Here is a 25,312-nt window from a genome sequence, read left to right on the forward strand (position 1 = left end):
CTGGTGATTTTTGTTGGGTGTTGGAGAGAGAAAGACAAGAGCAGTATCAAGATTTACATCTAAGTACTTGTCCCTGAAAAGAGAAGGCTGAAGGATAAGGAGGTGGTGGTGAAGGGTGAGCTATATGCTATGTAGTTTTCCCTTTTAGCCAAGATGACATTTTTACAATCTCAAACATGACCCATTAAATCACAGGAATAAAACAAACAAACAAACAAACAAAAACATGGGAGTCAATGGTGAGAACTTCCCAGGGCGCATTCTAAATTAGGGAAAGCACTAATTCCCAGATAGCTGTGGTTTGCCAAAGACAGTAAAATAGAGAGAATCTTTCAAAGCCAAGGAATAAATAAAGTCATTGTTACAACTTCCATAAGACACAATAAGGAAGCAGAAAGGGGACTGATTTTTTTTTTTAATTTAAAAGATTTTATTTATTTATTTGACAGAGAGAGACCAAGCAGGCAGAGAGGCAGGCAGAGAGAGAGAGAGAGAGAGAGGAGGAAGGAGGCTCCCTGCCAAGCAGAGAGCCCGATGCCGGACTTGATCCCAGGACCTTGAGATCATGACCTGAGCCGAAGGCAGAGGCTTAACCCACTGAGCCACCCAGGCGCCCCAAGGGGACTGATTCTTAAGAGCTACTCTGAATCTCTATCTTCCTTAATTCTTTCAAGTCAGAAACAAAGGTACAATATTTTATGGCTTAAGACCAAAGTAGTTGTTAATATTATACTCTATGTACTTTTCAAGTGACAAAGCCAATCTTCCCCCTTAAAAAAAGATGTGCTTTGATAAGTTTGATCATTTGAGCCTAAATTTTAAAAATAATTATGAAATTCAAATAGGGCTATTCACTAAAGATCGCAGGGAGCACTTTTCCTAAATAACTGCATCTAGGAAGAAGTACAGAGAAGAAATATACTTATAACTGTCCTTAAAACCAGGATTTTAAGCAATAATTATCCTATAAAAATATAAGAAAACAGCAGTGAAGGTATTGAAGTAGAAAAGCAACCAAGTGGGGCATGTGGGTGGCTCAGTGGGTTAAGCCTCTGCCTTTGGCTAAGGTCATGATTTCAGGGTCCTGGGATCAAGCCCTGCATCAGGCTCTCTGCTCGGCAGGGAGTCTGCTCCCCCCTCTCTCTCTGCCTGCCTCTCTGCCTACTTGTGATCTCTGTCTCTGTCTCTCTCTGTCTCTGTTAAATAAATAAATAAATAAATCTTAAAAAAAAAAAAAGAAAGAAAGAAAGAAAAGGAAAGCAGCCAAGAAGAAAAGAAAATAGAGTTACTCCTAAAGAAACAGGTTTAGAAGGCAGACATGAAAGGAAGCAAGAGTGTCAGAAGAACTGAAGAATTTTTGCCTACAGTAAAAAGATTTTCACTACATATGAGAAAAAACTAGTTACCTAATGCCACATTCAAGTCCAAATTCTAAATACTGTTTATGTAAACCATTATTTTCTTTTCACCAAAACTCACAGATTGTTTCTTCAAGACAAAAAAATTCAGCATTGTGAAAAAATGTAGAGAACTGGCAAACTATTAAAAAAATCTTGTTTTATCAAACCATATTACCTAGTATAGATGTTCTGCCACTTGCTGGTGACTCTACCTCTGGTATAGCACTGAGTTCATGCTGGTTCAAGTCCAATCCACATTTCACTTTTGCTACAGGTGGCTTTGAGGATCTCCTGCCCAGTTCTTTGTCCAGATGCTCACCTATCAAGTCAGTGACAAAGCTGAGCATAGTACCAATCTGTTAACATACTACAAACTTTCCTTCAGCCAGCAGGTTGCTGGAGTGAAAGCAAAGAATAATCAGGATAGTTACAATAAAAAAAAAAATGGGAGTCATCGTACCACTTTGCTTGGCACCACTCTCTTCTGAAAGCAGCTGATTATCACCAGAGTTGCTCCTATTCGCAGAACTGATGCCTTCCTGATCGGCCCTTGCTAGGTCTTGGAGAACAGGAAGCCACTCTCTGAGCTTCTGAGTTTCTGTATCACCTTCAGCTGTGGGCTTACTTATCTGAAAAAGTGGGCAATTGAGGGTGGGGATGACACAAGATCACCAGATGCGCATCACCCTTCTTAAATTAGAACCTCAACCGAATAGTTCCATCAATCACAATATTACAACTTCAGAGATTTTTAAAAATGCGATATGCCTCTAAAATACAGAAAAGGTGAGACTTCCACTGAAAAGCACCTTTCACAGGGCTTGAACTTAAAAATTTAGCCTCCAGTGTATCTTCCAGTAAGACATTACTCTTTGGTACTCCTCCCTAATTTTCTTTCCCCATTACCTCTTCCTTAAAATGACCAGGAAATCCCTATAACTCAAGTTCTCATGAACCCAACTCGAGCTTCTCTTGAATGTTAAAGGATTTATAGAATTCTCTTTAGGCTAAATCATAGATTCAGGAAGTGGCTTTTTAAAATAAAATGGATAGAGGTACCTGGGTGGCTCAGTGGGTTAAGCCTCTGCCTTCAGCTCAGGTCATGATCCCAGGGTGCTGGGATAGAGCCCTGCATCGTGCTCTCTGGTCAACAGGGAGCCTGCTTCCCCCTCTCTCTCTGCCTCTCTGCCTATTTGTCAAATAAATAAAATATTTAAAAAAATAACAAAAATAAAATAAAATGGATAAATTCATAATCAGGAGAATGCACTCATCTCCCTACAGAGAAACTACGAATGTCAATATGACCCTGCCAGAGTCTTCTCACCAATTCAGTAAGAACAGATCTAACTGCCTATCAACCTAAAATCAAGTCAGTTTTAGAACAGACGGTGATACTGTCACTTAAGGAAAAAGGTGGTACTAATTTTGATTCAAATACAAATGTCAACAAAGTGCTATACAGAAAGCACAAGACTTGCTATCTGCATAGAATAAATTCTGCTAATTATTTTGCAATTTAAATTAAAAAAAATTTATTTTTTTGAGAGAGTTCACAAATGGGAGGGAGGGGCAGTGGGAGCAGACTCCCCACTGAACAGGGAGCCGACAGGGGACTCGAACCCAGGACCCTGGGATCATGACCTGAGCTGAATGCAGATGCTTAACCAACTGAGCCATGCAGTTGCCCTTGCAATTTAATCTTAGGGCAAGCTCAAAGCCCTTTATAATACATCTTCAAATAACAACCTGCGTTTTTAACGGTGTTTGCATTTGGCTATGTCAAACTAAGGCTGAAATTAGCTGGGCTTCAAACAACTATTAACCTTATGAACACCATGCAAGGTAGAATCAACTTTAGTGTTTTAATTTCTACATTGTTTAAGGTAGAAAATTAAAGCAGTTAAGGTCAAACCGTTTATTCTCAGTAACAGAATTTATTTAGGCCCGAAATTTAAAAAAATTTCTAGCTTGTCTGAGTCGGGTTACCTCCACCGATTTAATTTCTAGGTATTCAAGTTTCATACATACCTGACTATGTTTAAAGAAATCTCTCAAAGTCTCTTGATGTTTCTGTACCTGCTGCTGCAGTGTTGTCTGTCTCTGTACAAGCAATTCTTCTTGGGCTTTTTGGCTAAAATGCAGAACTTTCTTTTGTAGATCCAGCTGCTTCTGAAGTCCTAGGTTATCTTGCAGAGTTAAGACAGGTTGTGAAAAACACAAAAGTCTATCTTGAAGTCTGGGGGTCATGGAATTGCTTGAGGGAGCTGCCTGTTCATTCTTAGATGAATACAATTCACCATGGTTTTTAGATTTAACTTCAGCAAAAGGGAGTGGAATAAATGGATGCTTTTTTTCTGTGGGTAAAAACAAAGAGGGAATAGGATGCTCGGAAGATTCACTTGCAGTCGATTTTGTTTGGTTGTTTAACAGTTCCTCCTGGCCCTTCTCATTAGAATGCACCACTTCCCTCTCGAAGTCCAACCGTGCTGCCAAAATACCCTGTGAAGGCAGAAGAGGCGGTGATGGACTCGGAAGTCTATCCTGGGATGCTGAGATCTCAGAGTGACTTGAGGCAACAGTACGGTCACTTCTGGTTGCAAGAGGCTTTTGGATTCTTTCAGAGTCAGCAACAGGCGGTGCTACCTGGGATACCGATGAAGAGCTAATCTGCTCAGAGGACACCCTTTTCTCCAATTTACTTAGTCTTTGCAAAAGTAATTCTTCTTGGACTTCCTGTCTAGATCGAATGGCTCTTCTTTGTATTTCTAACTGCTCCTGAAGTACTTTCAAATCACCATGGGGAAGCTGGACAAAATGCTCAGAAGACAACTTCTCCTCAAATTCATATTGTCTGGGCAAAACCAAGTGTTTCTGGGTTTTCTTGCCACACGGAAGAGAACTGCTTCGTGCATGCAAGTGTTCTTGCTGAAGTGCAATCAAGTGATCTTGTTCAGGTAAAACAGGCTGTGATAAACCAAAAAGCCTATCAGGCAATCCCGGTTTCTCAGAATGTCTTGAGGAAGCTGTATTATCACTCGTAGTTGAACAAGGTTCTTGGGTTCTCCCAGATTCACTAAGAGGTAATGAAGCAAGAGAATGCTGTACAAGAGGGGGTGAGAAGAAAGAGGAGCCAACATGCTCAGGAGATCTTCCTTGCTTCCACTCACTCTGTTTGTGCAGAAGTAATTTTTCCTGAGCTTCCTGTCTAGACTGAATGATAGCTTCTCTCTGTGTAGCTAACCTTTCCCCGAGCGCCTTCAAATTATCTTGCTGAGGCCGAATAAGCTGTGATATCCTCCAAAGCCTATCCTGCAACTGTGGGATCTGAAGATGGCTTGAAAGACTTTTGCTGTCACTCTCTGTTGAAGGAGGCTCCTGGGTTGTACCAGACTCAGCAGAAGGTAACGAAGTAAATGAAGGCTGCCCTACCTGGGGCTCGAATGAGGAGTCAGTTTGTTCCAAAGATACCTTTCCTTGGCTTTTCTGGCTGAAATGAAGGGCCGCCTTCTCTGTGTCCAGCCATTCTTGGTGTTCCTCCAAGTTATCTTGCAGAGGTAATGTAGGTTGTAAAAATCCCAGACGTCTTTCCTGAAACCTCGGGATCATAGAAGAGCTTAAGGCAACTACACCGTCACTCTTGCCTGGCATAAACTCCTGGCATCTTTCAGACTCAGCTACCTGGGACAGGGATAAAGAGGTGCCAGTCTGTTCAGAAGAAACCGTTTTCTCTAATTCATGTGGTTTGTGTACAAATTCCCGAGTTTCTTGTTCAGCACCAAGCATTACCCTGTGTGTATGCGACTGTTCTTGGAGTGCTGTCAAATTTTCTTGCCGTGGCAGGTTATGCTGTGGAAAACTACGAGGCCCCTCCTGAAATGCTGGGATTACCGGATGACTGGAGGGAATAACATTCTCCTTTTCAGATAAATCAAAGTTCTGAATTCTCCTAGGCTCAGTTTTAGCAGAAGCTTGTGAAGCAACTAAACATGGAGCAGCCGCTGGTGGAAGTGAAGAACCCATTTGCCCAGACTCACCCAAATCCCTCTGTCTATGCAGAAGCAATTCTGCCTGGGCTTCCTGCCTTGCCTGAAGGGCATCGCTCTGTATAGTCACCTGTTCTCGGAGCAACTGCAAACTATCATGCAAAGGGAAGAACTGCTGTAGGAAACTCAAAGACCCATCCCGAGATTTCTGGTTTTCAGACTGGCTTGAGAGAAGACCCTTCACGCTCTCAGATGAATACTGTGGCTGGATCTTTCCAGTGCCAGCAGAAGGCAGTGAAGTAAATGTATGCTGAGCTACCTGCGAAGGGAGAGAAGGGGGTGCAGTCTGTTCAGACCATATTCTTCCATCCAATTCACTCTGTTTATGTACACATGACACTTCTTGGGCTTCTCGCCTAGCCTGAAGGCTGTCCCTCTGAATATGAAACTGTTCTTGGAGAAAGTTAAAATTATCTGGCTGTGATAAGACAGGCTGTGAAAAACTCCAAAGCCTATCTGGAAGTTGTGGGACCCCAAGATGGCCTAAGGGAACTGCAGTATCATCCTTGGTTGGAGAAGATTCCTGGATTCTCCCCGATTCAGCTCTGGCAGAAGGCAGTGTAGCAAATGAATCCGGAGATACTAATGGAAGGGAGACAGAGAGGCCAGTTTGTCCTTCCAATTCTTTCTGTTTGTACAAAAGCAATCGTTCCTGAGCTTCCTGTCTTGACCGAAGAACCTCCTTCTGTAGGTCTAACTGTTCTTGGAGAGCCTTCAAATTACCCAGGTGGGCTGTGATATTTTCTGAGGTTGGCAAAGACTTACCCTGCATGTGGCTGATTACAGAAGGGCTTACAGAAACTGTACTTTTGTTCATGGCTACAAAGGATTCCTGGATTTTTCGAGATTCAACTGTAGCAGGCAGAGAACTAAAAGCATGCTCAGCTGCCGCTGGTTGGAATGAAGAACGTTCAGTTAGCTTGGAGGGTATACTTTCCTCGTTCTCTGAGAACCTCTGCTGGGGATCTAAAGTTTGAGAAGTTGTTGCCCGAGATATTTCAGCTATTTTAGGATCCTGTATTACTAGCAGCCTATCATGTGACAAAGGCTTTGGAAGTGTACGAGAATCTTTATGAACCAATTTATAGCCTCTTTGTTGTACTTCACTCTGTGAGAGTTGCTTAGGCTGTTCCTTTGATTCCAAAGACTGCTTGGCTAAAACATCTGAATTGATTACCATGTCTGTTTCTACCTGTCTTTGTGGAAAGAGACTTTGTCTTGGAATCTGAAAAGGATCTTCTTCTGATCTGGAGCTCTGTATGGATGGCACAGGCAGGTATTTGTCAGGACTCAGCTTGGGTCTCTGACCTTGATCCCAATGCTCTGATATGACAGTGGGTCTTTCAGTATTCTGTGGTAGTACTGATTTAACAGAATCAGATGTCAGTGAAGTGGCTAACCCAGATGAGTACTTTCCTTTTAACATAGTCTGATATTCAAGTAATCGTTTCCTGGCTGTTTCAACAGACTGTCTGTGAAACCTAAAACAAACACAAAAAAACAAACATTATTCTTTTTTTTTTTTTTTTAAGATTTTATTATTTGACAGAGAGAGATCACAAGTAGGCAGAGAGGCAGGCAGAGAGAGAGAGACAGAGAGAGAAGCAGGCCCCCTGCTGAGCAGCAAGCCCGATGTGGGACTTGATCCCAGAACCCTGGGATCATGAGCAGAGCCGAAGGCAGAGGCTTAACCCACTGAGCCACCCAGGTGCCCAACATTATTCTTTCCTGATGAAAAAAATGCTCTGTATTCTCATCTACACATTAAATTTAACAAAGAGCAATTTAGGGATGGCCATTATCATGACGAAAACAGAGTAACATTCAAATTGACCTTTGGGAAACCTATATACTGAGTTCTAAGGGAATCCTGATTGGATCTTCATATAAACCAAATAATAAATCCTGAAGAGGCAGCCACACAGTATATCACATACAAATTGTACCCTAGTTAATACCTGTTCTGCTGTAAAAGCTGAAGTTGATAGTTATGAATCATCTGCCTATGATTATCTTCATCATAAGTTACAGTGCATGGCGCTGGAGCAGTGCCAACCTAATAAAAGACAAAGCTACTAATTAAAAGGCAAATCCAGAAACAAGTACTAAAGTATTTTATACACACTGAAGTTCTACAATGTAACTTTCATATAGCTTTACTTTTCATAAAAAAAGACTGGCATTTCCGTTATTAAGAAATGAAGTAACCCACCATTCTCCTTGAGTACCATGTCCAAGAGCTCAAAATATACATTACTTATAAATCAAGGTCACATATACTGGTACCTCCTAAAAACTGAAAGATGAAAATATACATATATCTATATCTATCTATATATGCACATACATACAGTGTTAAAAGAAAAAAATTACCAAATAAAAATTAGAAATGCATTCTACTTTCCTGAATGCTACGACTACTCATATTTTCTTATCCCCCAACAATCCATGTAGGGATGAGATTTCCTGCATCCTACCCCAATCTGTTGCGTTCTTTTCCTCTTTTCTTCTTCCAGCTGAGCCCTGAAGCAATCAGTTTCTAATCGTAACTTCTGTCGTTCAATTTGTTCAAGTAATTCCAACTGCTTTTGCTTTTGCTCTTCTATTTCCATTATCTAAGTAACAAAAAAACTAATATCTATTAACAACAAACTCATATAAAAGAAAAGTTTATATGAATTACAATGAAAAGAAACAGATCTCATCACCAAGAATACCAGTTAACCAAGAAGAAAGTGGTAATGTTTTATCTCTTATTGTTATTGCCACTGCCAGAGGAAAGAAGAAGGTAAGCTGGAAAGGGGAAAAGGAGAAAAAGACTGGAAAGGAAAAAAGAGGCAGAAGGGGAAGGAAAAAATAAACCCATTAACTGTTCCTACTTCCTGTGGGTGCACGTGGGAGCACAGTAAATCCCAGCTCATCACTCAGGACCCAGCCCCACAGAAGCAGCAAATGATGCTCAGCCAAATTCTGTGCTCGCGTCTTTTTTTTTTTTTTTTTTAAAGATTTTATTTATTTATTTGACAGAGAGATCACAAGCAGGCAGAGAGGCAGGCAGAGAGAGAGGAGGAAGCAGGCTCCCCTAGAGAGCAGAGAGCCCGATGCGGGGCTCGATCCCAGGACTCTGAGATCATGACCTGAGCCGAAGGCAGCGGCTTAACCCACTGAGCCACCCAGGCGCCCCTGTGCTCGCATCTTTAACTCTGCAGTGTTCTCAGTAAGAAAAAGGACTAAGGAAATTAAATATCAAGGCCTCACAACTAATTTGACTTCTTAGGCATACCCATAAAGGGGTGTAGTTATCTGGGGGCCAAATAACATCTGAGCAACATTCTGGGTCAGAATGTGAGGTGTGAAACAGATGGTAAGCACATGGCAGAGGGCTGACACATAAACTCTAGTGTTTTTTACACACACACACACACACACACACACACACATCCAAGTAATTAGAACATGTCAGAGGAACTCCAAGCCTCATAAGGACAGGGACTAGTCTGACTGGTTGTGTGCTAAATCTAGCACCTACTTCAGTCCCCACAATACACATAACACAAATATTTACTGGATAAGTAGAATGAGGAATGTATGGTAAGTTTTATGAAGAGGAACACTTCTGTTACAAATAATGAAGAATGATCTTGTTTTCAGAATAAAAAATGTCTCAATCTGGTATTTTGCCTGTTCCTAATCAGGCAAGAGTGGCTACAGCTGAGTTCTTGTCTGCTTCTTCCCTACTTTCCCTCACTCATAAGAGCCACTGAACTTAGACCATTTACAGTTCTGTAGTACCTCTAGAACTATACCATCAATAGAACAATCACTAGCTACATATGACTCCTAAAATTTAAATGAATTAAAATTAAATAAAACTGAAAGTGCAATTACTCAGCTGTACTAGTAATATTTCAAGTAATCAACAGCCCCTGTGGCTAGGAGGTACCATAATGGGACACAGATATCAAACATTCACATAACCAGAGAAAGCTCTATTGGACAATAGTGCTTTAGAACACCAATTAGAAAAACTTAGATATCTGAGAAGAAATACTGGTTTATAGAATTCTTACTCTCCAGCTGTATTTTCATAAAAACTATCACTATAAACTAACTAGCTTAGTGACAGTTAGCCTCTTTCAAGGAAATCTGTGTTTAAAAAAAATCTTGTATTAAAGCAGATGGGACCAAATTATAGTTAAGGAGGTTGAATTAACAATTTTGGTCTGAAAATTTTTTTTTTTTTAAGATTTTATTTATTTATTTGACAGAGAAAGATCACAAGTAGGCAAAGAGACAGAGAGAGGAGGAAGCAGGCCCCCTGCCGAGCAGAGAGGCTGATGTGGGACTCAATCCCAGGACCCTGAGATCATGACCTGAGCCAAAGGCAGAGGCTTAACCCACTGAGCCACCCAGGCGCCCTGAAATATTATTTTTCAAAAAAACTTTTGAGGTTATAAGCGTAGCTGAATTCAACAAATATTTATTGAGCACTTACTATGTATAAAGCACTGCACCAGAAATGATGCAAAGTAAGTAGAATTTTCAAAAATGACCGTCTCTGTCTTTAACAAAAGTATTACAAAACAGAATGCAGTAAGGACCAAATGAGTAGTATAAGCAGAGATGAAGTATCTTCTATCAGCTGAATGAGTAAAACAAGACAATAGTATCAAAAGCAGCCAGACAGTAAGACAAATTTCACTGATCACACAAAATTATAGAACCTAGGAGAAGAAAGAAACCTCCAAAAATAAAAATTTCAAATTACCTGTTTCTGCCTTGCTGCCATTCTAATTCTGGATGCTTCTTCTTGAGGATGAAGTAGAATTGAACTCTGAGCTACAGCTGTGATAGGCTGAGCCTCCTTCATTTCTGAGAGAATCCCCAAAACAAAAATTAGTTTCAGTAATTTAGAAGTCTGACACTGCTATAATTCTCTTTATTCATTTATCACATATGTAATTTTACAAGGAAAAAAATGTTAAGTTGACCAAGTTTAATTTGAAAATGTGATTTAAAAAATACCTTGTTCCTTTTCAGAGTCTGTATCCAATGAAAGCGGTTTCTCTTCACTAGTAAGTGGTCCAGAGTCAATTGTTAAAGTATCACTTTCAGCAACTGTAGCAGATACATTATTAGGAACATATTATCACTGTAAACTTAAATCTGAACAAAGTAACAAAAACCTGCATTCAGATTAAAAATTCGATTTTGGTCCAACTGTCATATTCAGTTAAGATCCAGTCATGTTCCAGATGACTGCACATTTTATCCATTAAACTTGAGCCTAATGTAAGAAGACAGGTGGGAGACTAAAATTGAATGAAATGAAATGAAAATGAAAAAGGAAATGAAAAAAGGAAGAATTGATTATAAAGCCTTACTGACAGTTTCAAACTCCAGGGAAAAGCAAAGAATAGAATAAGCAAGGCACCTAAGTTTAAAAAGAGAAGCTTAAGGAATGTCAATGTATCCCTGCCATTTTTAGATAGGATTTTTACTGTTGCTGAAATCAGAACAGAGAAGGAAAGTTAAAGCAGTTTCTTGGACCGTACCAGGGTTGTCCGGAACTCTGCACTGAGCACTCACTTACTCCTGCAGCTCCTACTTATGTGCTGCAGGCAGGGGTACAGTGGTAAATTTTAAAAAGGCCTAAAGGAGGTTTGACAGGGCAAGTAGGGAAACAGAAACATTAAATAATCATTCTAAGAAAAAATTACAAAACTAGTAACTGATAAGTGCTGTTATCAGAGAAAGAAAGGATTATGTAGTAGAGTATTACAGGACAATGTGAAGTAGGCTAGGGACTCAGGTGAGATTTGTCTTAGGAAATGACATTAAAGCAGACATCTGAAAGGTAAGGAAGGAGCAATCAGCCAGGTAAAGAAGGTGGGAGGTATGGGAATGAATATGAGATGTAGTTAGACAAGGGGAGAGAATGAATGAAGCAAAATGATGCTGGAGAAAGCCAACTCGTACAGGGCCTTAAAAAAAAAAAATAACCTAGTTATGGAATGAAAATCAAAGAGCCTCCTTTTACTGAATTCTGAAACCATACTCTCTCCTACTTTGTTGGCCACTCTTTTTTACCACCTTTGCTGTCTGCTCCTTCTTTAGTCATCTTCTAAATGCTGGAGTCCCTCATATGGTCTCAGAAGCCCTCTTCTCACCAAATTCTTTCTCCTAAAAGCATTCCCCTATGCCTGTGGCTTTAAATATCGTATCTATACCTGACTTCCAAACCACTCTTCTTTTAAGCTACTCAATACAGCAAATACTATTAAGCATCTTCTATGTACAAGGCACTGGTCTTGCCCTGGGAATACAGCAATGAAGAAAACCTAGTTCCTACCTTCAATGGAACTGGAGGACGTATTGGGTGAAGAAAGGGTCAAGAAGCAAATAAGCCAAGAAAGTAAATTTATGGTCCTGAAGATGCTGGTAAGAGCTATGGAAGGAGTGAAGGTAAGAGCTATGGAGAAAAAGCAGGGTAAAGGTGATAGGAAGTGAAGGGTATGGGAGAAGGAGTGTAGAAACTTGCCATTTTATACAGAGTGAACAGAGAAGGCCTTGCTGAGAAAGCCATGTCTCACCAAGTAGCTGAAGGAAGTGACAGTGAGGCACCGAAATAAACAAAAGCAATCCATCCAAAAAGACTAGCAGCAATCTGCAAAGACTACGTTAGTCATGTTTGGTGTGCCTGAGAAATAGCCAGGAAGCCAGTGCCTATGGTGAGTAGTCTGGAAGGGAGGTGTTGTAGAAAATGAAGTTAGAGAAAGTGAGGGTGAAAGCAATGGGGGGAGAGGGGTTTATATGCAGGCAGATCATACAAGGCTTTGATGCCACTGTAAGCACTCTGGTTTTAACTGAATGAACTGGGTAGTGGTTGGAGGACTTCCCCCTGTGGAGTGACTTGTGGTTTGTGTTTTAACAGGATGACTCTGGGGCTAGATTGTAGCAGGGAGGTGCAAAATCTGCAGACAGACCAGTTAGGAGGCCACTGCCAAGAATCTATATTGGACAAGAAACATAGCTTAAACTAGGATGGTAGGTGGTGAGAACTGGTTGGACTGCAGATAGGTTTTGAAGGTGAGATCAACATGATGTACAATGATTTGGATGTAGGATATAAAAAAGGGGAACCAGAATGCCAAGCTTTTTGACTTGAGTAAGAGAATTTTACTGCCACTTACTGAACAATAAGGAAGTATGTAGGAAAAGCAAGGGGAGGAAAAGAAGGGATATTAAGAGCTCACTTTTAGAAAAGTGTAAGATGTGATTACAAGGTAAGATGTCAAAAAGACATTTAAATAAATGAGTGGGGTTCAAAGGAGAGGTCAGGCTAGAGAGACACTCAGATGTCATGAGAATAAAGATGATAATGTAAAGTCATGGCATTAGCATTCAACTAGTGAGTGTGAAAGGACCTAAGAAACAAGTTCTGGGAGCAATGACTAGTGGTTGTAGAGGTGAGAAAGGCAGCAAAAGAAATCACAAAGGAGGAGCTAGTAAGGTAGGAAAACTGAGAGGATGGTGTCAAGAGGTCAAGTGAAGAAATTAGTTCCAGGTTTCCTGTTATACTTAGGATAAAGTCCAAAATCTAGACAGACTGTAAGTCACTTCTTTCAGAAGCCTGGTAGCAAAATACTTCCATACAAATCCAATCGCATTAAAAAAAAAAAATACAAAAGACAAAACTCTTGGAAAGAAAACAAACAAACAAACGAAGAGAATTATGTTACCACGACGCATTTGTTAGTCAGTAACTCCAGATAATGTTATTTTTTTTTTAATTTTTTAAAGATTTTTTAATTTATTTGACACAGAGAGAGAGAGAGGTCACAAGTAGGCAGAGAGGCAGGCAGAGAGAGAGGGGGAAGGAGGCTCCCTGCTGAGCAGAGAGCCCGACTCGGGGCTCGATTCCAGGACCCTGGGATCATGACCTGAGCCGAAGGCAGAGGCTTTAACCCACTGAGCCACCCAGGTGCCCCCCAGATAATGTTCTTGCTTGACCTTTGTAACTTCTGGATATTTACTTAACAGCCTTTTTGTCTACCAAAAAAACCTTTACGAGTGACAAAGAAACCCAATTTCTGGTGGCAATGTGAAATAAACACACAATACACTATATTCAAAAGCTGTTAACATGTTCAAGAATCCCTTGATTCAGGAATTCTTTTAAGAGCTGTTCCTAAGGAAATAAAGATATAGGCAGACTGCTAAAAGGATGTTCACTATAGCACAAAACATAACAAGTAAAATTAGAAACTGGCTAAATGTTTTAACAATAACAAATTCGTTAATTCTGATTCATCAGTTATACTGGACTATTATTAATATATACAGTGTCCCTTGAACAATGCCAGAGTTAGAAGCCAAACATACCACTTCAAATTCTGACTCTCCAAAAACTTTACTAACAGCCTATGGTTGGCTGGGAGCCTTACCAATAACAAAGTCAGTTGATTAACACATATTTTGTATCTTATGTGTATCACATGTTATATTCTTAAAATACCTAACTTTTTAATTTTTTCTGTGATTTTTGGCTCTGCAGGTTCTGTTTTTTTAAACTGTCACAACCTCTAAAAATCTACTATATTTATGCAAAAAAACCCTGCACGTAACTGGATCCGTGAGTTCAAACCCATCTTCTTCAAGGGTCAACCATGTATAAATACTACAACTACAGTAAAGTGTGCCTAGAAGAAGGTTTATGAAGGTTTTTTTAACATTTACTGCCTTGAAGTAGCAGTACTATGGGCTTTAAGCATTTTCCTCCTTTAGACCACTATTCTTTGATGTTTCAGGAATGAGCATCTTTTCAAACAACTGAGAAAGGGTTTGTGTGCTACAAAATGAGACACTTGGAGAGCAGCACCTTGTTCCTGCCCAGAGGATGACGTCCTCTCTTCGCCAACAGTTCCTCCTGATTCGACTGTTGGTACTTTACTCTCAGTTTCACTAAGAGCTGTAATCACTTCACTTTCATCCTCAGACATGGATTTAATCGTCCAGAGAGATTTTTGGCTTCGGATCTTATTTAATAATTTCTTAAAAAGAATTTTTGAAGGGACCTGGTGGGTCTTTATTGCCAAGGGAACTAAAAGAAAAGAAAAAAAAAAAAACAAACTTATTCAGGACCTATTATATACCAAGCAAATTATTCTATTATACTTAGCAACCGCCACAAACCCTAGTTAAGATAAAAGCACAACTTTGTATTTCTTTATATTTTTCATTTATAATTTAACAACATATACAATTATATTTAACCCCAATGGAAATTTTATAACAGGAATAAATTTCAATTTATATTTAAATAAAGGCATCAAAATTCAACCATCTTCCAACAATATGCATGCAATACCGATTTCAAGCTTAAAAATTTATCACAGAGAGGTTTATTCTGCTTGCTAAATGACAGAATGCTTATCACCTAATTAACTTGTGTGAAATTAGCATTCAAAATATGTTCTGTAAGGTTTTATACTCTATCCTAGAGAAGGGTCCCAAATATGGTTCTGTACTTCTGAGTAAGCTACAGAGGAAAACATTACTAGTTATAACCTTAAAAGCCTATCAGGTGCTCCCAAATTATTCCTCGTACTATCCAGAGAACTTTTTTCCCACCTATCTTCATAAAGAGAACCCTTTCAGTTAAAAACAAAATTTTTCAGTTATTTCCCCAAACATCTTTCCCTGTGGGTTGATGGTACAATACCAAAACTCAGCATAGTACAAACAGCTCTCTAAGGGGACAAAACTGTGTTGCAAATACATACTTCTCTGGCTTAATCAAGGAATAAAATCTAAGAAGTCCCCTAAAGTTGAAAACTGGCAAACTATAGTTTGGTCTGACAAACTTTTTTAAAAAACACTTAATTTTAACTTACAAACAATAAAGTACACAAAATCTGAGAGTACAGCTTGAGGAATTTTCCACATACCTATGTGACACCATCCAGATCATTATGTAGACCATTATGTAGAACACTGCCAGCACCTCGAAGGCTCCCTCCTGCCCCTTCCCGCTCAGTACACCCCTAAACCACTGTTCTAATCTCAAGAACAGATTAGTTTTGTCTGTTTACCTTTTTTTAAACTTCATAAAAATATGGTATTATACTCAGGTATTCATTTTTGCCTGGCTTCTTTCAATCATCATTAGTCTGTGACTCACTCATACTTAAGAAATTAAATTTGTTACCTATATTTAAAAATAAGGATCTTTTTATTAAATCAATGGGATTCCTAGATTCTTCTGAAATGTCAAGAGAGCTGACAACATCAAATGAGCAATTCCAAATGGGATCAGCAGGAACTGAAAAGTAACTGTCCCTTTAGATAAAGCAAGAATTGTAATTCTAACAAACTAGAGATCTGAGTATTAGTCCCAACTTAAAAACTGAAAAAAGCTGGATGAAATAGTAAAAGTATCTTCCTTAAAGGCACTGCTGATCTGGTGAGGAAATCAATGATTCTTCAGAGGCCAGAAAGAAAGTGTAACTGGGAATTCTGGAGGATGTGAACCCTGAACCCATTTTCTGATGTTTCTGACAAACCACAGTAACCTTACACTGTTTAGACAGCAGTCTAGACACAGGAGACAGGGATAGAACCTACAGTCTACTAGGAGTTTCATTTGAAGAGTCGAACAGGAGACCCACATAAAGCTGGAACCTCCAAGGGCTTTATCCACAGTGTTGGATAAAGATTTATTAAGAAAGCTTGAGTGGTTTTGAACAAAGGCAGTGTTTGTAGGTATGGGGGGAGAAAAGAGATAAAAATAAAGAGAACTTGGTCTCTAAGGAGACGTGAAGTAAAGGGGGAGTTGTTATAGGTAATGTTCCCTGGTCTGGCTTAAATATTATCATTCACTAACATGAGGAAGACAAGATTTCAGTAAGCAAGAGAGGTTTAAATGTATCGTCAGACAGGAGTTTTAAGTAGCTATTGGACAGCCAAGTGAAAGAGTTAAAATTGTTGGACAGAGGTGAAGTTTAGAAGACAGACTGAAGTTTGTGCTACTCATCATTGTACATGAAGTATTTAGCACTAATTAATACAGTAGGATCTTTGGTGATTTGATCAAAAGTCTAAAGACAATGCTGAGCCTTCAAAGGAATTCAGAATTGGGCACCTAACTTAACATAAAAATCTTCAGACTATATGTATATTTGAACAAAATGACTTTCCTCCTATGTATACAGAAAAGATCTTTAATGAAGGAAATCTAAAAACATGGCTTCCTTCTTCCATCACTCCCATTAGTATTAGTCATTTGTTTGCACTAAAATTAGACCAGAATTTCCTGTTGGCAAATTACTAGCATTTTTTTTCTAGGAAATATGGTAATGTTCAGCTTAAAAGGAGTTTTACCTTCTGCTTCACTGGAACATATTGTTTCGGCTTCTGTAACTGGACTATTTTCAGTTTCTCCTAAACTTTCTTGTTCCATTGAAAGGTCCAGTTCTTCATCTTGGACCTGATCAGTCACAGTGGGCAAAGGTTCCGGTTCGAGGTGCAAAATCAGGTTTCCTTTCACTTCTCAGTAAAGAAAGAGAGAGAGAGGTTTCCATTCTGAAATGACTAAAAAGAACTTGAGCATAAAATTTTAAAGGCCACTTCTTTCTTCCCTTTTTAAAAAAAAAAAAAAAAAAGATTTTATTCATTTATTTGGGGGTGGGGGAGAGAGAAAGAGAGAGAGACAGCGAGTACAAGTAGGGGGATGGCAGGCAGAGGGAGAAGCAGGCTCCCTGCTGATCAGGGAGCCCAATGTGGGAACTCGATCCCAGGACCCTGGGATTAGGACCTGAGCCAAAGGCAGATGCTTAACCAACTGAGCCACCCAGATGTCCCGTTAAAGGCCATTATCATTCTAAGTTTAAAATATGAGGCCGTCTTTTAAACTGAGAACTTATCCCAACATAAAAACTACTTTGTTCAAATACAAATGTATTCCCCCACCAAAATACTTAGAAGCACTGCTGAAACCGTATGGAATGTGGAAGAGTCTTACTCCTGTCTGCATTGTACATGTCTTCAAAGGCAAATTCCAGCTCTCTCTGCCAGTCTTCTTTCATTTCACTGCGTTTGTATGGAAGCTCAATGAGTTGTGGTGGCATCTGTGCCACAGTCTGTCTCCTACGTGCCAGGTCCTCTTGTTGGAGTTGTTTGAGTTCTTTCATTAGTTTCTCCTGAGTCTTCGAGAACAGAGGGACTTAATCAACAACAGTTCGGTCACAGACTTTAGACAATAACATTAACGGGAAGGGAAAAGTGGAGAAATCATGACTAACAGGGACTGGACTTCTCTCCCTGTCCCTCCTGTGTTCTGCCACAAAAAGACATTAACTATTCATTCTGAATAGTTAATGTCTGAATGTTTCATACTGAAACCCAGATACCACGTGAGATGCTAGAAACACAATCTTACTCTCAGCCTAGAGATCAAGACACAGGTAATTAGTACTATGTTAGTATTATGGAAGGATAGTATCAGTTAGGCCACAAATCTTCCAAATTGTCTGCTGCGTACAGGTCTCCTTTCTCAGGATGGCTGGGAAGGGACAGTCTCTATGAGCTGCCGTGGCTCCTGCAATGCACTTTGTTCCAGTTCTCCCTGTAGCCAGCAGCATGTATATAACAGGCCCAGGCAAGCACCAAGATCCACAGCAGCTGGCCTACCAAGTATTTCTTGTCACTTCACACTTTTACAAATCCCCATGATGAAAGGGGTATCTTTAACCTCAAAAGAGCTGGCTAATATGAAAGTTTAAGTACAGTGTTTTATTGAGGTTATTGAACTATATTTTGGTGGTGAAGGACAAGTGAGGGAGGATAAGGGAAGACCTCTCACCCCTGACTTGAGGATTTAGCCAGATATGTAAGGACCTATTTAGCCAGAGGCTTCCATCCAGGTTAAACAATAACCTTGCTGTTTAACCCTTAAGCTGTCCCTGCCCCCCTGCCCCCAAGGGACTTACTCAAAAACAAGTCCAGGAAACCAGCCCCAGGTAACAAAGCCCAAATACAAGGGTGGGTCAGGCCAGGTGGAGACATCTGATCAATGGGGGGATGCATACTGTCTCCCTAGTTACGAAGAAGTATGGGCCCCGCTCTTTGGGCACCTTTTGGGCGCCAATTCTGACCAAGGTGATAGGCTGGTTCAAATGTCTACTATAGGGTAAATTGTAATTCAATTGGTCACTTATGTGTGACCTAGCATGACTGTGAAGCTTTCTGTGTGTGTTACAATTTCATTGGCCACCTGTGCGTGGCCAGGCCCAACCACATGGCCTTTGCCCTTAAAAGCTAGTCTGTGAAACAGAGAGAGGTCGCCCTCCCTGTAAGAGGTGCAGCCCCGAACGTTCGGTTTGATTCTTGATGCTTGGAGCGAAATAAAGCTTTGCTTGACCTCTGCTTTGTATCAGTCTCGCTCCTTTAATCACGGACCCATTATTGGGGAACCTAACAGACAGAAGTGGGTGAAGGAGGAGTACAAATAAGAAATAATAACTGGAGCACAAAGGTATGGAGACAAAGGCATAGGGCATTCAGGGAGAATACACTGCTCCAGGGCGTGGGTAGGAAGTGTATGGTCAAGGGGAAAAGACCGTATTGGAGAAGTAGGCAGAGGCCAAATACTAGTTACAACAGACACTAGCAGGAAACAAGATCTCATCGCACAATGGGGTCTACAGCAAAAAGGCTCAAAAAGGCTCCCACAGGGAAAAGGAAATCCTCTACCAATGGTGAGATTGCAGGTTTTGATGACCATTCTCATGTAAGAGACAGAAAGTCAAAAGCCAGAGAGCCTATGTAATAGTGTTTGCCAAGGGATAATATAAACACTACTTATTCTTACGTAAAGTTTTACAAATTCATTTCTTTTATATTGAGATTCAAATGATTTCAGTAAATTAACTTCTAAGTTATCTGAAGAAATATACTACTTCTGGGTCATTGAAAGTATGGCATATTATTCTATTTGAATTATTTTATAACAACTACCACCATTACCACTGACATTTGCTGTGAGCCTATGAAATTCCAGGCACAATTTGAAGGGCTTTACTAAACTCATTTCATCCTCACAAAACAGACAAAAAAAAACAGAATTCAGAGATGTTAGGTAACTTGCTTGAGGTCAACCAGCTACCAGCTAAGCAGTGAAGAAGGGAGAAAATTCCAGGCAGACTGTGGAGTCTATCTTCTTAACCACTAAACAGTCTGATTTATGGAAGAATGCGTTCAGTTTATGATTGCTTTTCACATTTTTTCCTATTGGTTTGAATCTTAGATGAGAATTACTGGTAATAATTCAGACAATCAGTTATTTTAGTCAGAATTTACTCCCAGTTTATAAAATCTAAAAAATTTAAGGGAGGTCATGTATAAATCAGTTAAAATTACACCAATGAACTTTAAGGCCTGTAATTCCCACAGAAATACTTAAAAACTCACTCTTTACAAATGTTTGAAACATCCAAGTGCATTAATTAATCAAATACAGAAGAAATGGTCTGACTTTGAAAATGAATCATTTTTATGCTTTGTTTCAGGATACACACTCACTGAATAAGCAGGACAGAAGTGAAGCTAAAATTATAAGCCAGTCTTCATTATACATATTGTATGCTCCATGACACTTTCTCAAGGCTCCTGGAAAACCAGGATCATGACTCTACCTTTGAATCAATACTCTGCAAAGCCAACAAGTGCTCTGCGCAGTAAAGAGTTAATAAACAGAATCCTAAAATTTGCAGGGCACAAATGCAACTCATTAAATGGGAAAAGCGATTAATTTCTTTTCAGGCCATTTCTGTCTGATGAAAATATTAAACTTTTAATAAATTCATCATGACAAAAACTTTTAGAACAGCAATATACTATGACAATTGCTTCACCCAACCTGAATTTGAAACAGGAGGTAAAAGTTGGGAGTCAAAGACTGTTACTTTCACATTCTTCATACCTCTGTACTTTGAAACCATTTACACTAATCAGTTAGTGCTATATAGTCTGTCAGGCCGTCTGTCTACCAGCAGTGGTCCCAGCCAGAATTCTTACTTGAGCCAAATGGGTCTTTTTCATTGCTTGAAATCCCCGCACATGAGCCTTTTGATACTGTTCCATTCTCTCCTGTGCTGCCTGTTTTTGTCGTTCTTCCAGTTTTTTAGCTTCTTCTTCAGCAGCCAAATGAGGATCTGGCTAGCAGTCAATTAATAACATTTTAGACAATTTTAAAAATTGTGAAATAAGGTGATAACTAAAAAATGACCTTAAAGTCATGCTTTCCTACTTAGTGTATTTTTAAAGGCCCACAATTACCAAGCACATGTATATATGAAAAATATCAAATTGTTAGTGAAAGTTTGGCAAGTTGGTTCATTTTAAACCGGATCACACATTCTCACCCACACATTTCTCCATCGCTGTTTTGTTAAGAGATTCCAGTAACAACAGTGCTGTAAGCTCTCACAAAGCCAGCAGTTAAGAAGCCATAGACAGCAAAGGTCATTTAGGGAAGCACTGGGATTGGTCTTTTGCCTTCCAGTCAACATCTGCTGCTTGATTTCAATCTCAGGAAGGCCAAATCACCAAACAACTACTTGAATATAATTTCTAACTTCCCAAAACTTGTGCATCATCAATGATTACATGACTGTACAGTCAGCTATCATCTCACCAAGCTAACAAGAGCAAGTCAGCGGGGCAAGGGCACATAACCTGGATTAACTATTATTCCGCGAATGTTCACTTTCAAATACAGGTAAGCATTCCAAATGTAACTTAAGTAAACATCTTCTTATTTTACATGTCAAAATTCTTAGGTGAAATGATGATGATTATGAAGGCTATCACAGTTGACCCTTAACACGGGTTTAAACTGTGCAAGTCCACTTATACAAGGGTTTTTTCCAATAAATACATGGGAAAATATTTTGGAGATTTGCAAGAATCTGAAAAAACTTGCAGATGAATCATGGAGCCTGGAAATACTGAAAAATTAAGAAAAGTTAGGTATGTCATGAATGCATAAAATATAGGTAAGGTACTAGTCTAGTTTAATCATTTATTGCCATAAATACATAAAAATGTCTTATAAAAAGTTAAAATTTATCAAAACTTACACACACAAGCACTTACACACCAAACGTGGAAAGCATTCACAGTCGGGAGAAATGTAAACAAACATAACGATTCAGTATTTAAGTCCTAAGAGAATGCATTACAGTTAATTTTAGGCCACATCCTGTTGCTATCGCAGTGAGAACGAAAACACTGTGTGACACTAATCATTTCTGCATGAGCAATTTGCCTTTCCAGTAAATTGCGTATGGTGGTAAAAAGTGATGTCTCGTGGTTCCTGTGTACTTTCCATGGTGTTTGTATGAGTGCAATACCATCAACTTCAAATAACATCATGGACCCCTACAAACTACCACTAGTGACCCCGGAAGTGCTCCCAAGAAGCATTACTTGAGAGAACTGCAAAATGTAGGGTAGTAACCACAAAAGCAAGTTAGCCACAGACTGAAGTTATTATTTCTATGTGATAGTAAGACTGAGGTTGTAATAATAATTTACGATTTTAAACAAATCAAGATTTATTCTTATTTCTTAGAAGTTAATTCTACAATGAGAATACTCATCTTAGGTCTTGATTAATAGTGATTTTAACAACTGCCATTAAGCAGTTAACCAAAATGTGCATTTGTTGCAATCTAAACTCCACAGGACAGCTCTACTGAGAGTCTGTTTTCCCAGGAGCCAAATACATCCAATATGAAAAGAAATTAAAATCCAGTTACAAAGAAATAGCAATTTCAATAACAATGATTATTATTTCTCACTCGCGAGACTGGCAACACTTTCTGAACCATAATCACCCACACAAGGGAATGGTGAAGGGTATGATGACTAGTCCCCTAAGTTACCAATACTTTTCACAAGGCAATTTAATGACCCATATCAAGTATCTGTATCAAACGTTATATAGTTTGAAACCAGTAATTTCTCTTCTAGGAGTCTACTCTAAACATACCTCAGAGCTGTATAAAAAAATGTACAAGATTATGTTTGCATTATTTACAGAAACAAAAAGAAATGAACAAAAGAACAATGGTTAAATCTATGATGAGATATTAAGTGCCTATAAAAATTATGTTTTGAAAAGTGTATGTTTATACATAAAGGCCATAATGAATTCATTAATGTATTAATCACATTACTTTTAGGTGATGGAACTGCAGTCGTTTTTCCTATGGTTTATGCTTATATGTATAGTTCCAAATTCTTCACAGAGAACATGTATAGATACAACTCACTTCAATGAACAGAGAAACAAAGTAAGGACTGTAAACAACTATAAGTCAATCACCTGCTCTGTGTCTGTCTCTCTGCTCACAAAAGTGCAAAGATGATGATAGGTGGATCTACCAGTTTTCACATTAGAAGTTCTCTTTAGTTCAATGTTCTGAAAAAGGACCACAGACAATGGATTATTAGGTTAACAGTATTTTCAATTAAAGCTGGACCCAATAAAAATAATTTTGTATTTAATCGGTTATCCTTATTCATTTTTCTCTACATGGGCTCTCTTTTCATTACCTGGAATCTAGGTTTAAAAGCTAGATCATAGGGCGCCTGGGTGGCTCAGTGGGTTAAAGCCTCTGCCTTCGGCTCAGGTCATGGTCCCAGGGTCCTGGGATCGAGGCCCGCATCGGGCTCTCTGCTCAGCAGGGAGCCTGCTTCCTCCTCTCTCTCTGCCTGCCTCTCTGCCTACTTGTGATCTCTCTCTGTGTCAAATAAATAAATAAAATTAAAAAAAAAAAAAAAGCTAGATCATATTAAGGCAAGACCAGGAACTCAGGGATGCTGTACACCGCACCACAGCAGGAGGCACAGCGGCGAATTGCTCCCCTATTACGGATTCTAAGTTTGATCACTTGGTTATGGTGCTGCATGCCCAGTGATGAGAAAGTTGTCTTTTCTTTTTCCAAACGGAAGTAGGACAATGGATAAATGTAGAAGGATGGTAGATTCCTGCCTGGTGCCGAAGTATCAACTCCCAGATTAATCGGTCATTGAAAAGAGAAAAATATACCTTTATGATAGAGATCTCTTGTAGTCACCACCAGAGCCAAATAAGAAAAATACAGAATATGAGAGACTAGTCTCTTCAAAGAGCCTGAAATAAAAAAAGCTGACTATGGTTGCGTGAGATAATGTTCTATACTGAGAGAGAGTAAGACAGGACAAGCAGAAGCAATGGGTGAAGCCCAGCTGGATTCTGGTTTAAAAAAGAAAGAAGCTGTAAAATAAAACAACTTAGGGACAACTGGAGATCTTGATTATGGACTGCATATTAAGTGGTATTAAGAAATCAATGTTAATTTCCTTAGTGTAATACTCTGGTTGCATAAGAAAATGTCCTTATTCTTATAATAAGGAGTATAATGAAGTATTCAGGGTGAAATGTCATCTCTACAATTTACATTCAAATGTATACGTTTATACTATTTGAAATCTATACACAGGTATAGATGTAAACAACTATTCACTGTGTTTTCCTTTTAATTTCTCTGTATATTTCTCTGTATATTGAGAATTTTCATAATAAAAAGTTGGGGAAAAAAGTACAACTACACATTTGCACATAATTCATACTTGCACTTATGCAGATGTCTTATTTGCTTTGTGGAAAAATGTGACCCTGGCTTGATAGGCACATTAGGAATTACAGCAAAGGAAATCAAAAGGCATCATGGATAAAGTACTGCTTGCCTTTTAACACCATACCGAGGGAGTGACTGAAATCTGACTCTCCCATTTGAATCTTGCATCAAATGTCGGCATGGCAGATGGCTCCACATAAAAGCAGGAAGGCTGACAAAATGAAAGGCTTAAGGCAATATCTGGTACTTATGTTGATCTTACCTACAGAAAATATACTTATATATACAGTAAAATCAGATATCCCCATATTTATGGGGTTTTTTTACTTCCATTTTTTAGATAAAAATAACTATGTAATTGTGAGACTCATCCAGATAGCCATTTCAGTAACTACAACAAGCTATTATAAAACAAAATACCTTTTAAAATTAATTTCCACTTTACTCAATAAATGTCTTTTTAAAAATAAGCTCAAAATCACAAAAGCACACATATTACTCCCACAGAGAAACAGACTTCTCTCATCCACTTTATGTAATCTTGTGTAAATTTATCTGACCCTAACTTCTTTACCTATGAAGTAATGACTATTTACAAAATCCAAGTCTTGAAGGTGATAAAGTCAATAGTGCAAATAATCTAGTTTTTTCCTCTGTAGATAAAGGGCATTAAAAAAAAAGACCAAGCCAGTTATAGTTTTTAAAAAGTCAAACATGGTTTTTGAAACAACTAAAATAAATTAAGACAATTGGTGAAAGCTAAATAAAGACTGAATATTAGGTAACAGGAATATTAGTACTGTGCTTTTATAAAAAGTACTTACACATCAGAGATATACACTAAAGAAAGGGCAAAATGATATCTAGGAATATTTTTAAATACTCCAGACATATTCATGTGTTACCTATAAGCTTAAAAATTAAGTTTAAACAAATGAAATTTTGAGCTGCACTGAATTCTAATAGTAAAGAAGAAGTATTACAACCTAGTTCTTCTCAACATTCAAAGTAACTCACCTCAAAAAGAGCTGGGGGTGGTGGTGGCAGACTTGTAATTTTGGCCGATCTCTCTTTTTCCACAAGCAGTGCTTCCTTTCGAGCTGTTATATGCCTTGAAAGACAAGAGATGCCCTAAGTTAATGTCTCAGGTAATATTAGATCACAACTTTCAGGGATCAAA

General features: G+C 38.9%; 1 protein-coding gene across 4 annotated transcripts in view; it reads right to left on the bottom strand.

The window, feature by feature from the left end:
• Positions 1-25,312, bottom strand: part of LOC111154455 (centrosomal protein 295) — a 53,404-nt gene that overhangs the window by 14,466 nt on the left and 13,626 nt on the right. For 3 of the 4 annotated variants that reach the window (XM_022514060.1, XM_022514061.1, XM_022514062.1), the window contains 13 exons: positions 25,150-25,243; positions 22,836-22,931; positions 20,522-20,662; positions 17,469-17,652; positions 16,829-16,993; positions 14,328-14,549; positions 10,472-10,564; positions 10,215-10,318; positions 7,924-8,061; positions 7,405-7,502; positions 3,432-6,927; positions 1,861-2,029; positions 1,576-1,719 (listed from right to left, as the gene is read on the bottom strand). In XM_022514060.1, coding sequence (XP_022369768.1) covers positions 1,576-1,719; positions 1,861-2,029; positions 3,432-6,927; positions 7,405-7,502; positions 7,924-8,061; positions 10,215-10,318; positions 10,472-10,564; positions 14,328-14,549; positions 16,829-16,993; positions 17,469-17,652; positions 20,522-20,662; positions 22,836-22,931; positions 25,150-25,243 — 5,144 coding nt within the window. Of the gene's footprint in view, positions 1-1,575; positions 1,720-1,860; positions 2,030-3,431; positions 6,928-7,404; positions 7,503-7,923; positions 8,062-10,214; positions 10,319-10,471; positions 10,565-14,327; positions 14,550-16,828; positions 16,997-17,468; positions 17,653-20,521; positions 20,663-22,835; positions 22,932-25,149; positions 25,244-25,312 lie in introns of all 4 variants that reach the window. The other variant, XM_022514059.1, reaches the window with a different exon arrangement.

This window comes from Enhydra lutris, unplaced genomic scaffold (assembly GCF_002288905.1).
Source record: "Enhydra lutris kenyoni isolate GAN:26980312 unplaced genomic scaffold, ASM228890v2 scaffoldscaffold37, whole genome shotgun sequence".
Classification (NCBI taxonomy): domain Eukaryota; kingdom Metazoa; phylum Chordata; class Mammalia; order Carnivora; family Mustelidae; genus Enhydra; species Enhydra lutris.